Source organism: Syngnathus scovelli, chromosome 19 (genome assembly GCF_024217435.2).
Source record: "Syngnathus scovelli strain Florida chromosome 19, RoL_Ssco_1.2, whole genome shotgun sequence".
NCBI classification, from domain to species: domain Eukaryota; kingdom Metazoa; phylum Chordata; class Actinopteri; order Syngnathiformes; family Syngnathidae; genus Syngnathus; species Syngnathus scovelli.
Window position 1 is genome coordinate 257,389 of NC_090865.1, and position 13,350 is coordinate 270,738.

General features: G+C 49.1%; 1 protein-coding gene across 1 annotated transcript in view; it reads right to left on the minus strand.

Moving 5' to 3' along the window:
- The window catches only part of gabbr1b (gamma-aminobutyric acid (GABA) B receptor, 1b), a 33,830-nt gene that overhangs the window by 17,052 nt on the left and 3,428 nt on the right, over positions 1-13,350 (minus strand). The window contains 6 exon segments of the mRNA XM_049750478.2: positions 2,513-2,679; positions 9,152-9,169; positions 9,327-9,512; positions 9,615-9,753; positions 10,140-10,204; positions 12,897-12,980. Coding sequence (XP_049606435.1) covers positions 2,513-2,679; positions 9,152-9,169; positions 9,327-9,512; positions 9,615-9,753; positions 10,140-10,204; positions 12,897-12,980 — 659 coding nt within the window.

Genomic DNA, 13,350 nt, shown 5'->3' on the forward strand with positions numbered 1-13,350 from the left:
GAACAAATACCATTGTGTCATGTATGCATGACAAATGGGTTACTTTCAGTGTTGATGTTTGCTTTCTATGGATCTTGGGGTGGCCATCATTATGTGATGTGTCCACTAAGGGATGAGTTCTTTTTTGTTGAAAACAAATCCATCATGTTATTTCCTTTTTGATTCAAAATCACAATGACAACTCTTTTCAGCTGCCAAGCTCAAATTGGATGATTTTCTTTCCCCGCAGTGGACTACCCGATATGGCGTTTGTCACGATGGAGGCAGGACGAGACACGGCGTCGGTGCACGCGCAAATCATATCGGTGGAAATGTATTAATGAAATTCTAATCACCCAGATGCGGCATATTAATCACTCCGGGTTGGTTCAAGAGCGCTCCCTGGACACCTGATGTGAGCTGCTGGGCTGGGCTGGGCTGGGCTGGGCTGGGCTGGGCTGGGCTGGGCTGGGCTGGGCTGGGATGGGATGGGATGGGCTGGGATGGGATATTGCGATGGCAAATATGCAGCTGCCTTGTACCTTTGACAGTTTCCTCAATGAATCATTATTTACTTTCATTTTCTATAATAAGACATCAGGTGAACCCTGCCATATCGCTCTTCTATAGTCATCAAGCAATAGCACAAGAGCAACAATCCAAAGCAGGTCGGCAGGCAGGCAGGCAGGTCGGCCGGCTGGCTGGCCGGTAGGATGGCCGGCAGGCCAGCAAGCCTCGCTCAACTCATCGATTTGGCTGAGTGATAATCCTGCCATTATTGCGTGGAACATTTAACCTTGGCTGGCTGTGACACAATCAATTTCAACAGCATGGCATCCTCACAACGCTCGCTTCACCTTGAGTCGATCGTCATGGCGACGGCCAATCGGAGCCCGTTCGGTCAAGTCACGTTATCCATCCCACTTCCGCTGGCTGGGGTTTGATGGCTTTTGGGTTCTTTCAAGCCAGTTTAATGGCAGATGGAACAAGCTGTTGTCCCCCACCGTTTTGAATGTCACCATTGAAGGATTAGCCTGTCAATCAGCCAAAGCCCTTGCGCCAACCCAGTTAGTGATTAACCCCCGGCCGGCCGGTCGGCCGGCACCGTGGTGACTCTGGGGAAATCACTGGCACCGGCACCGGCACCGGCCCATTTAAATTGGATGCTATAGGTTCCACGTGCAAGCCCAGCCACACATGGCTTCCTTGACCTTTGGGACCTGCCCTCTTACTTCAGCACCCAAGCACAGGACATTTAATCAGCTTTCCTGCAGATTGCATAAAAGTAAAAAATTCTCTGCTTGGTTTAGCGTCTAATGATGCAGCCTTTGTTGCTGAATGGCTATCCACAGTCAGGCAGAGGGAGGGAGGGAGGGAGGGAGGGAGGGAGCCAAGGCGCTATTTCTTCGATGAACCTCAGCGTCACTTTCCAGCAGAAAATCAAGCGTCACTCATCTGCTCTTGTTTATCATCCTGCTGCTGCTGCTGCTGCTGCTGCTGCGCTGGTCTTGATTCAGTCGGAGAGCCCAAATAGTGTTTGTTTGAAGTCAAGTTGCCAAGGTTACTGTTGTCATGCCAATTGCCATCCAATGCCACCCAACAGCCTCCTCGCTTCGCCTCTGGCGTTTGAAATGGGGACAAATGACTGCCATACTTTTGAAAGCACCCACCAGCATGTCACAGCGCATCGCCCCGTCCGTGCCTTTGTGTCACTACCAATTTTGTTGTAGGGGACAAAATAATGCTCCTTTTTTTTTTTTTTCTTCGTCTTTTAGCAGGGCATCCTGATTGGGAATATACGAGCTCGGCGATCGGAAAATAACAAGGCCAAGATTAGGGAAATGACAAAAGCTTCATGCACTGATGAGATGAGTGAAACATTTGAAAGGGGACTGACTGCTCTTGATCCCAAATATACAAAGTCATCAGTGGAAGTAATGTTCTGGGACAAGGCCATTAATCTTCATTGCTGAACAACATGAAAAAAAATACAACTGGAGGAATCTTTTGTCTGCCAATTTGAATAACCACGCCACTGAAACTGTCGTTGATTCTTTTACATTGTTGTTGACGTTGTCGGACGCCGGGAAATCAAATCTGTACCAGTGTCCAATGTGTGCAGCAAAAACAAATTCTTTTTCCTCTCAATCCATAATTGTATTGATTTGTCTCTGTTTTGAATGCCAAGGGCAACAAAGCGGTGTGACAATGAAGGGGAGAAAGCTCAGTGGAGCATGCGTGCCTCCAGAGAGTGGACACCCATCAAGTGGCTACGCTTCTTAGACTGCGCCCGCTACTGGATTTCCAATTTGGGTAGCCTCGTCATACTTTGGAAGGTCAGCCGCTAGCTCGTGGAATATTAGAAATGCCTCAAGAACACAATCTTAGAATGCGCTTCAAAAATAAAACGACTTCAAACCGTATTCGCCGTGACCCAGCTACGGTGACTATCGCTTGTCAATAACACCATTGAAATACTATTTGAAATCTGCTGGAAAGTGACTGGCGGAAAGAGAGAGAGCAAGTTACTCACCATGCTGTCGTAATGAATCAACTCCAGCTCGTAGTCGGGAAGAATATCGGCCCTCTGGTTGACCAGAGCCAAGGCCATCTTCGCGGCGGGGAGGCAGGCTTGCCCTCCGGGCCAGCCTCCGCTCATTGGGAAGAGCGCGCCGATGTATAGCTTCTTCTTGCCCGGAGCTGGATGGGGGCACAACAACAGGAGCACAGCCAGGGTCAGGCACCGGCCGGGGGCGGAGCCGCTTTGCCGGAGCCGAGCCATGCCAACTTGATCGCACCGCAACTTTGGAGCCGTGTCTCGTGTGAGTAGGCCGGAAAAATGAATTTCATTTGCCCTTGGAAACGGCCTGGCATTTGCACCGCTCGCTGACACTTTTTTTTATTTTGGAGAGAGAATGAGAGACACCATTTGGCCAAAAAGCGTCATAAGTTCACCACCAGGATGGAAAGTTCATTCATACGGTGGGAAATTCCACAGCAGAGCAGAGCAGAGCAGAACACTTCCAACTTGGATACAAAGTCAGCTGGCTATCAAGCTTCGGAAACGTTTACGTTTAACAGTCAGTGTTGGAAAATAGGGTGAACGTAATCCATCATGAAGAAAGAAGGCTGAAAGAGTCAGATCCGCTGAGCTCGCCTCGGCATCGGTTCATCAGCCCGCCTACATTCTCCGCTTTCTGCTCCAAAGGCGCGTTACCACACACGTTGGCTCAGGAGGGAGGGAAGGAGGGAGCGCCCGCCGCCGCCGCCGCAGCCGGCCGGCCGGCCAGCCGGCATCGTCTGTTCGGAGGACTCGCTCGCGCAAAGGTGGCCAAATGGAAAAGTATCCCAGAAGATGAACGGGAGAGAGAGGAGAACGGACAAGAGGTGCGCAGAGCAGAGCAGAGCAGAGCAGAGCAGAGCAGAGCAGTGCAGCGCAGCGCAGCTCAACGTGTCCGACTGAGGTTTGACTGCAGCAGCAGCAGCAGCAGCAGCAGCAGCCGCCCGCCCGCCCGCCCGCCCGCCGCGTGTGGGAGCGCGTGAGAGGGGAGGAAGAAGAGGAGGAGGGAGGGAGGGAGAGAGAGAGAAAGAAGAGGAGGAGGAGGAGGGATGTTCTCTCTGTTTCACAAAGCACTTTGAATTTGCAATCCCATAACACAGCCCTGCTCGTTTATCTTAAGCTTCCTGCCCTCAGCGCCAAAAAGACTCACACACTTTCAACCCAATTGCATGAAATGCTCCTCATGGTCATCCAGAAGGAAATAGGGTTCGTTCGTTCGTTCGTTCGTTCGTATTTGTCATGTGACTACAGATGGGCCGTGATTGAATTCATTGGAGTCAGACTTGTTGCATCCCTCTCTCCTCTCCTCTCCTCTCCTCTCCTCTCCTCTCCTCTCCTCTCCTCTCCTCTCCTCTCCTCTCCTCTCCTCTCCTCTCCTCTCCTCTCCTCTCCTCTCCTCTCCTCTCCTCTCCTATATTTGTAAGAGTAAGAATGGCGTATGGAAGGCATTGCCACTAGGTCATGAACAATCTCACGCTGCGTAGCGTGGCGTCAGGGTTGGCTGCAGGAATCCACAACGGTATGCGGGGGCAAGGGGGGGGGGGGGGGGGGGGGGGGGGGGGGGGGTCTCCACACACACACAAACCAAGTCAGCCTCAGCCTCAGCCTCAGAGGAAAAAAAGAAAAGAATTGAAGCAAGTGCAAGAAGGCTGTTGACGCTGAAACTCCCAGGTAAGCAAGCGCAGCAATGGAACAAAGCTTTTCAAGTGCTTTCATCCGCACAAGCAAAGTGACACGTGCAAACTTCACACAGGAAATGCAGTGAGGATAGGAAATCCAATTCTGAATCTGCTGCACCACACCATTACAAACAACAGTTAGGAAATGAACACCTATGCCATAGGACATCTTGACCAATCATTTGTCCCAATTCCTTGCGTGCAATTGGATGCTCATACTTTGGACGTGAGCAAATGGAAGGCTTTGAGAGTGTTCACTGTCGGTCGTGCACACATGATACGAGATGATAATCTTCTACTCCTTCCTTCCTTCCTTCCTTCCTTCCTTCCTTCCTTCCTTCCTTCCTTCCTTCCTTCCTTCCTTCCTTCCTTCCTTCCTTCCTTCCTTCCTTCCAAAGTGGGCCACGCCACGGCACGCCACGCCACGCCACGCCACGCCACCAGTGCAACCATTAAACTAAATGACTCTTGTTACTGGCGGAGCTGAATGACGGAAGGCAAACGCTTAAGTGGTGCATTGCGTTGGCCTTGTACTGCTACTTGCTGCACACTTTTCACCTTGCCGCCTGTGCCTGACATCTGTTTGATGATCACAGAAGAAGAGGGAGATTGCTGGTGCGACAGTCTTGGTAGGACTCCAGAAGCTGGGGGCTACATCTGATATTCATGGGCTTTGTGTTAGCCACTTCCAAAATAGAGCACTGGCTCTGTGTGACAATGATGTGAGAGAAACAGCTCGCAGGCTGCTTTAATCTATAGCAGCAGCAGCAGCAGCAGCAGCAGCACCACGGACAGCGTTAATGTGCCGCGCTTGGCAGAAAGAGCCCACCTCGGGTGCACAAATATGTTCATTTACTACGACGACGGCGCCGCTGCTGCTGCAACGGCACTGGCGCACAAGCGCTGAGAAGAATTGACATAAGCTATGGATGCTGGCATATAGCAAGTACGTATTTGAGCTTTTCAAAAAACAAAATCATCATCATCATCATCAAACGACGCCTGAGCAGAATGAAAAATCTTGGAAATAACAAGACGGATCCTGATTTACGCTCAGTCCTCCCTCTTCTGCAGCAAGCGCCGTCATTGGGAGTGAAAAATAACAAGCTGGCTGTTCTTTATGTTTGAATGGCACGCCTTTGCGAGACAGGACTTGACTGGCCGGGGGCTGCATGGCTGCCTACATGGCTGCATGGCTGCCAGCCTGCATGGCTACCTCCATGGCTGCATGGCTGAACGGCTGCCTGCCTGCCTGCCTGCAAAGCCCTCAATCGATTGGATTGCACGGGTTGCCAGGTCACACGGGCCAGATTGTTGGGCTGCGTTGCGTGGGTTCGCTGGATGACTGCAGTGCGGCGCAATGGGCTCAACGCCATGCCAAGATCCCCGCGGGCCGACGGATGAGATGCTGCGAGCCACTACGACGGAGCTCTCCAAAACACAATGGAGCCCGTTAGAAGTTGGCTTGAAATGTGACTTGGGCGTTTTGGGATTTTTGAAGAATGAGATTCGGACTTGTCCTTTTTCCTCGTGCCCTCTCTCTGGGCTCGGCTTCACTTGACACGTGCTCATTCTGCTCCATTTCACTCCTTGAGTCTCGCTTGGCCCCTCACCTACGTATCTCCTCCCTCCACTTTGCCTTGCAGCGTCTTTCCTCATCGTCCAAAGGGCTGACTTGTGAACAAAGTAATAATGTTAATGTTATCTGCAGTGTGTCCGTCCATAAAACAATTTCTAATCTCCTTGGCTGTCTGCGGGCATGCCGCTGCCGCTGCTGCTATTTCTGGCGCTCCTATTTATCATGATTACGGTGACTGTGATGTCGCTGAAGCGATGGGGCTTTTTTTTCTTTTTTTTCTACATCAAATGGAAAAGCCATCTTTTGCAGGTGACCATATTAGGCCCAAACAAAAAACAACCAACTCATTCTCTGGAACGTTTTTAAAAATGGATCTGAAACAGTGTTTCAAAAAGCTGTCGTTGGTTCTCGTGGATACGTTTGTGCTCAACTTATTGATAACTCAAGGCTTGGTAGGGCTGGGCTGAGACATCCATCTTCCTCCTCCCACGCACGCACGGCAAATTACAAGGAGCCAAGAACAATGGCACGTGGCCAGAAATAGCAGTCATGCATAACATTACTCAATTCATAGAAAAAGTCAAACCTGGCCTGCCTGAGCAGGGATTTCAGCCCTCACCACTGCCACACGCTTTGAGAGAAAAAAGAGGACTAACTAACTAACTAACTAACTAACTAACTAACTAACTAACTAACTAACTAACTAACTAATTAACTAACTAACTAACTAACTAACTAACTAACTAACTCACTAACCCCTACCCAAGAGCTATAATAGTCAATGTCTGACAAGCCACGTGCAGGACAAACAGGTCACTCGGGTTGGACGCTGCTCCGCATGGAATTCTTGCTTTGCCATAAGTCTCTTCAAAGCAACGTCGGATCTTTAACGGGCTCGTCAGAAAGTGCTTCGATGCGTTATTTTTGACACCCGATTTTTGGACAAATCAACGGCTCCGATAACTTGGACGCCGTGAGCGCAAAGGTTCTTGTGGCCGGCTGCACGTCTTAAATATGCTTCATGGGAGATGTTTTCCTTCCAGCCACAATGATGACAGCTCGCTCGCTCGCTCGCATTAAGGAAGGCAAGCGTCTAAATAATACAAACAGATCCACATCCATTATTTATACATCAATATTAAACGCAGTTAAGTGGCAACGCATATTTTTCTTTCGATGATCTTTACCGCTGCCTCGCTGAGTTCATTGCAGAATGCTTCTCATTTGATTGTAATGCCGTTTTAACCAGCTAATTGTATGAAAAGCGAAAGCCATGAAATGGCCACATTTTCCGAGAGTCCATCACAAGATGATGGTGGAGCTAACGTGACTCCCGTCGCTACAGTGCATCTGCTACTAATAATTCACCAACTCCAACTTGTTCTTGTTGGTGCCATTGTCCATCATTCTGACGGGACCATCGAGTAGAGCTAGAACAACACGTACACACGCGCACATTGGAGTTGTGCCTTGAAAGCATTTCTTTCTTTACGTACAAGCAACCACGGGAGAGTGCAACAGTGTGCAGGATTTATAGGCGAGCGCCGGAGGCATGAAAGGCAGAAAAGTCTCCAAACTTTTTACAAGTACGGCTTGCTGATCAATAGGCCTTCTTTTTGACCAAGCGGCCTGTCTCAACAAAGGCTTCGTTCGTCATCATCCGTCACCCGTCGGCACGGCTTCACATCAAGCACCGCCAGCCAGAGCGTTTGAGCCGGCGATAAAGGGCACAAACTCCACCCTTCCGCTAAATTGCCGTTGATAGTCGGCATCCGTTAGAGTCTAACGGTTAGACTAGGTTATTTCCCCTCAGGCTCCTTAACTCGCCCACTGCATTGCAATCAAGATAAACACACTTTCTTTTCTTTTCTTTTTTTTGAAATGTATTATTATTGTGAGTCGGGCCAATAAACCTGTTTTCATAAACCGAGCCTGTTGTAAACTGCTCATGAAAGTCAACTCATCTTGGGATTTCCAAACAGTCATTTGAATTTCTAATTCCAATCAATGTACAACGGGAACATGTTAGAGAAATACAAATGAGACGAATACATCAACCCTTACGAAGCCTTCATACCGCCCGCCGCCCAATTAAGAACAGAGCAGCCAAAAGGCAAAATTGACCTTTAGCCTCGGGAGGTGGAGGTGCATTGGGATTTAGGGCGGAAGTGAAGTCTTAATTAAAAGATGCTAATGTCTGCACAAACACACTTGCAGGTAGGTCCCCTATGTCAAATGATTGCTGCCGCTGTTTAACAGCCGGAAAACAATAAAGCCATAGCCGCCCTCAACTCCAGCCGACACTGATGACACTTTCCTCCTGCACTACTACTGCACTTTGTCCGCACTACTGTTTCTGATGATTCATCTACTTTTCTACTAGTCGATTACTTGACTATGTTACTCGTATCTACCTCATGCACTGGATGGAGGTCTCCATCAATTTCATTGTACTATGTAGAATGACAATAAAGGTTTTCTGATTCTGATTCTGAAAGCCTACATCCCCTCAGGACAAACTCCGAGGCATTTTCTGTCATCGGGACGCATAGAGAAAAAGATGATATCATCATAAGCATGTGCTGCAGAAAACAATGAAGGTGCACCATTTGGGTACATGGAGCGGAGCCATGCATACGGCCAGGCAGCTTTATGACTGTGGAAGATCCGCCGCACACAGACAAAAGCATTTCCTGGAAGCATAAATCTCCGGGCTGGCTCTTCTTTGATTTCACCTTGGCTACGGCCCTCTGCATCCTCTGTGAACGAGTGTCCCTTCACTACTAGCTACAGCAAATGTTTGACCCGTCGGTCATTCATGAATCACTCCCGCGCCCCGAGATATTGACGACAGCACTCTGGCGCCGTACGTGACATACGAGTGCGTTCCACCTACGACTTAGTTCTTGCCGATATTCGAGCTCTATTTCGCTAAGAGTTTGTCCTTTATGTGTCATGATGCCATACAGCGTGTGTCCTACAAATATGTTATGACCTCTCTTCTGAATAATAATGACATTTGAGGTGTTGTGGCTCTGCCTGCCAGACAGAATTAAAAAAGATGGAAACTTGACAGCCTCTGCCATCCCCCCAAAATGTAAAGAATGCAGCATTGCCGTCTTGAGGTACAAAGTAGTATTGGTGGTTGGGGTGACCAATTTTTTCTTTTTTTTTTTTTTCCCCCCCTCCATTTGACTCTGACTTACAATAAGTATGAAAGGCCACTAGGTGGCAGCATCTACAAAGGGTGACTGGTATCCAGAAACGGAGCAGCTTCAACTCCCAGATTGGACTTTTGAAAAGGTTGACATTATAGCTGCATGCAGTCAATAGAAGGAAGAAAAATGGTCCTACCTTTGAAATGTCTGTCATCTTCAGAGAGAAACACCCCCCGAAAATATGGAAAAGACAATTGGATTTTGGATCAACGATATGAATGGAGCACAATGAAAGCTGACATTTTGTGATCAAGTCCACTCACTAAAAATGCAGAAATGGAAAAGAATGACAAGCAAAACGTTGCGCTTACAGTGACACACGGGTTTGGGCGTGTCCCACTTGGCCAACTTGTTGCACTGCGTGGAGTTTGGGCCCATCAAGATGAATCCGGGGAGGCAGCTATAGCGCAGCACAGTTCCCTCCACCGGGAGCCCCGGCGGCCACGAAGACACTCGACCGTTTTCCAAAGACGTCCACACCCGAGGGCATAACAACACTGCAGGCAGGCAGGCAGGCAGGCAGGCAGGCAGGAGAAAGGCCAGCGTTTGCTTTTGAACCAAGACGTGACGCAATGCTGCCGCCTTTCGGTCGCACTCACAACATCGGCTCTGCTGGTTGAGGTCCGTCCAGGTGCCAGTGGGCAGACATTTCCTGACCTTGGGTCCCACAATCACACGGTTTCCCCTGCAGATGTACTCGATCTCATAGTCAACGGGGACAACCTGCACACTTCGAATCTACACATACAATTCAATTCAATGCAGCATTGCAAACAATGGTATGGAAGGATGAGCGAGCGAGCGAGCGAGCTCCTGGCATTGATGCAATACGCTTCAATGACTACTCATGTGAGAGGAGAACTATTGTTATCGCTTGATGTCATATTGTTGTGAGTGTATGGAATTGTTGTTGTTGTTGTTGTTGTTGTTGTCTTTCCTCAGCCAGCCCCTACTCATACTCAGCTATCTAATGAATGTGCCAATTCATATTTTGTCCACTTGCGAGTCTATAAACACTTTTCCATGAACCGACGCAAATGTGGGCATGCGCGCGCGGGAAGCTTTCGGCAGCTTTCGGCGGCTTTCGGCACTTGTAATCACAAACGGCAGTAAGCGTGAATCACCTGCTCCTGTGTAAGGCCTCTGTATCTTATACCACCATCTCTGGGGGGACGGATGATAGCGCAACCTACGAGCGAGAGAGAGAGAGAGAGATGCACAATCAGGTGTCGCAGTGGCAATACAAGGACAAAGCATAGAAAGTGGCTCCTGGCTTTATGGTCACATCATACTGCCTTTTGTGCTTATTATTGCAGTGGGCAGGCCGACCGACCACACGAGGAATGGCAAACAATTGTTGGCTTACAACCGCATAAACAATAGATGGAGCCTGTACTTTAAAACAAAGAGGAAGAACCTGTGAATGAATCTCTTGTGGGGTTGAGTCCAAAGGACACTACTGGTTTACATTCTGCAAGAATGCCCCAACATCCCGAGAACATTTAACACTCATGTGATGGATGGATGGATGGATGGATGGATGGATGGATGGATGGATGGATGGATGGATGGATGGATGGATGGATGGATGGATGGATGGATGGATGGATGGATGGATGGATGGATGGATGGAGGGATGGAGGGATGGAGGGATGGAGGGATGGAGGGATGGAGGGATGGATGGAGCCTTGACCATGTAGTTGGTTGCGCGCAAGTCATGCATGGAATTATCTGTTATGTGTGTGCTGTCGCTTTCACTTTGGCACTTTTTGTGATTTGAAGACAGAGACGTGGACTGAAATGACGACTTGGAGCATCAATCAGAAAGTGCAATACAAAGCAAAGCCAAGCTAAGCTAGCAGCTACCTTCAGTCTGCTAAACCTGAGCAGCCTTTTAATAAAAAGCCATATTACTGTGGGAGGCTGAGGCTGAGGCTGAGGCTGAGGCTGAGGCTGAGGCTGAGGCTGAGGCTGAGGCTGAGGCTGAGGCTGAGGCTGAGGCTGAGGCAGTGCATGATAAAGATGCCACCAGAGGGGGAAGAAATATGCCAGAAGAATGGGAACAGACTCTTTGATGAAGAGGTCAGTCCAGCTTTGATGGAGATGTGGAGTGACCTTGATGCGCACCCCTGGCTCTTGCCGCCTTATAGGCATCACTAAGCACAGAGGGGGGGGGGGGGGGGGGGGAAGACAAAGATCAATCAATCCGGAAGCATGCAGTAAGGAGGTCATTTCTTGTCATAGATTGACTGCAAAGCACAATTTGATTCAAAGCCAATTCTTCCTCGGGGATGGATGATTCAGCCATTTACAGGCAGCCTGTGGTGCCATACAGGTTCAAGCAAATGCTAATCATCCGCTTCATTAAATCATGGGGAAAGACCACTGGACGTGACTCCCATTGGAACGACGCCACCTCACAACACCATGACGATGATGATGATGATGATGAGCACAAAGAGGAAATGGCAGCGCTCTAATCTGACAGCAGTGTATATTACACGGCTAGGACAGCTGCCTGCCTGCCTGCCTGCCTGCGTGGCTGCCTGCGTGGCTGCCTGGCTGACTGGCTGCCTGGCTGCCTGCGTGGCTGGCTGCCTGCCTGCCTGCCTGCCTGCCTGCCTGCCTGCCTGCCTGCCTGCCTGCCTGCCTGCCTGCCTGCCTGCGGGTATTAGTGCAGCATCATTGCTTTCACTTCCGCTGAAAAGCCTCATAATAATAAGCAGGATGACTTTACAGGCTATATTCATTAGCTTCTCCGTCGCCTCACACAGGTGGATGGATGTTGCTGGAATTTCGATAAAGGCCCAAAATGGCCCTTGACCTCGCCTCCATGGCGGCTCGCTTTCATGCAAAGAGGCGGACTGATGTAAGAGACGGAAAGGTCCCGACGCCAATATGGAATATTGAACGCAAACTAAACCGTGTGGATCAAGGCGACGTGCACAAAATAAATGGTTTTGAACTAACTCGTGTGAAATGCACAGTGTCAACGGTGGATGTTAAGAAAAGAGAAAACGGGAGGGAGGACTTTAGCAAGTAGTTGGGGAAAATTCCAAATCGCAGTGGCGGAGGAGAGTGATTAGAGTCGGCAGACAAAAGCAGGGAAAGAAACGGCACAATACTGTAAGAGGATTTAGGAAAGACCAAATGGGATGTGGCGAGGACTGACGAGACAAGATAGCGCGTCCGTGGGAGCGAGGAAGGACACAAAGGAAGGAGAAGGAGAGTTGGCTTGGAAGAAGACGGACGGACGGGCGGGCGGGCGGGCCATTAGAGACAGACAAAGACGTTTACTGACAAGTGAGGAAAAGTTGGATGGAGTATTTGGAAGGAGCAAATGGTGAAGATGAAATGAACGCGCAAGCCTTTCGGATTTCTGCTCATGTAAAGAAAACAAATGAAGCCACACATTGGAGCTCCAATGAAGCCTGATTTGCATTTGCAAACTCAATTGTTCATGTCTCATCGACTAGGCACGCGCACCCACAACTCATTGCATGTGGCAAACAGGAAAGAACTTCATTCATTCAATGGATGAATCGAAGCTGAGATGGCTGAAAGTAGGCGGGCTTTGGCCTTTGGGCTTTGGGCTTTGGCCTTTGGGCTTTGGGCTTTGGCCTTTGGGCTTTGGGCTTTGGCCTTTGGGCTTTGGCCTTTGGGCTTTGGCCTTTGGGCTTTGGGCTTTGGCCTTTGGGCTTTGGCCTTTGGGCTTTGGCCTTTGGCCTTTGGGCTTTGGCCTTTGGGCTTTGGGCTTTGGGCTTTGGGCTTTGGGCTTTCAGCAATCTTTACTGCTCAAGTCAACATTTGTGCAAACTCTTCCATTGACTGCTGCTGCTGCTGACATCGTCCCAAAACAAACGCGGGAGCATGGTCATTACCAGCAGATGTATTGTGTGCAGATGCGCTGAGTAAGGGCCACGCAGCAAAGAAGAAAAGAAGAAACAACGGCACCATCTTTCCACCTGGAAGAAAAAAAACAAAAACAAAAGAGGATGATGCATTTCGTGGAAAGAGACAATTTGACACAAGCTGCCAGCACTATTTCCCTCTCAGAATAAACAACTCAAGCGCTATGACAATTCACTTATTGATGAATCTGTTCCATTACAGCCGTTAAGATGGAAATAAATAGAAAAAGCCGGCCGGGAAGGACAGATATTCAAATCCAGATCATTATCATCACGTTCACAATCCAAAGGAATGCACCGCGTCTGCTTAGCTTACCTAACATCACATATGATCTATTTGCTTTAGAGGACATCTCCTTCTCATGCAAATGAGGCTTGGGCTCATTGTCATTGCATTTGAAACATTCAACAATGCTTCACTTCG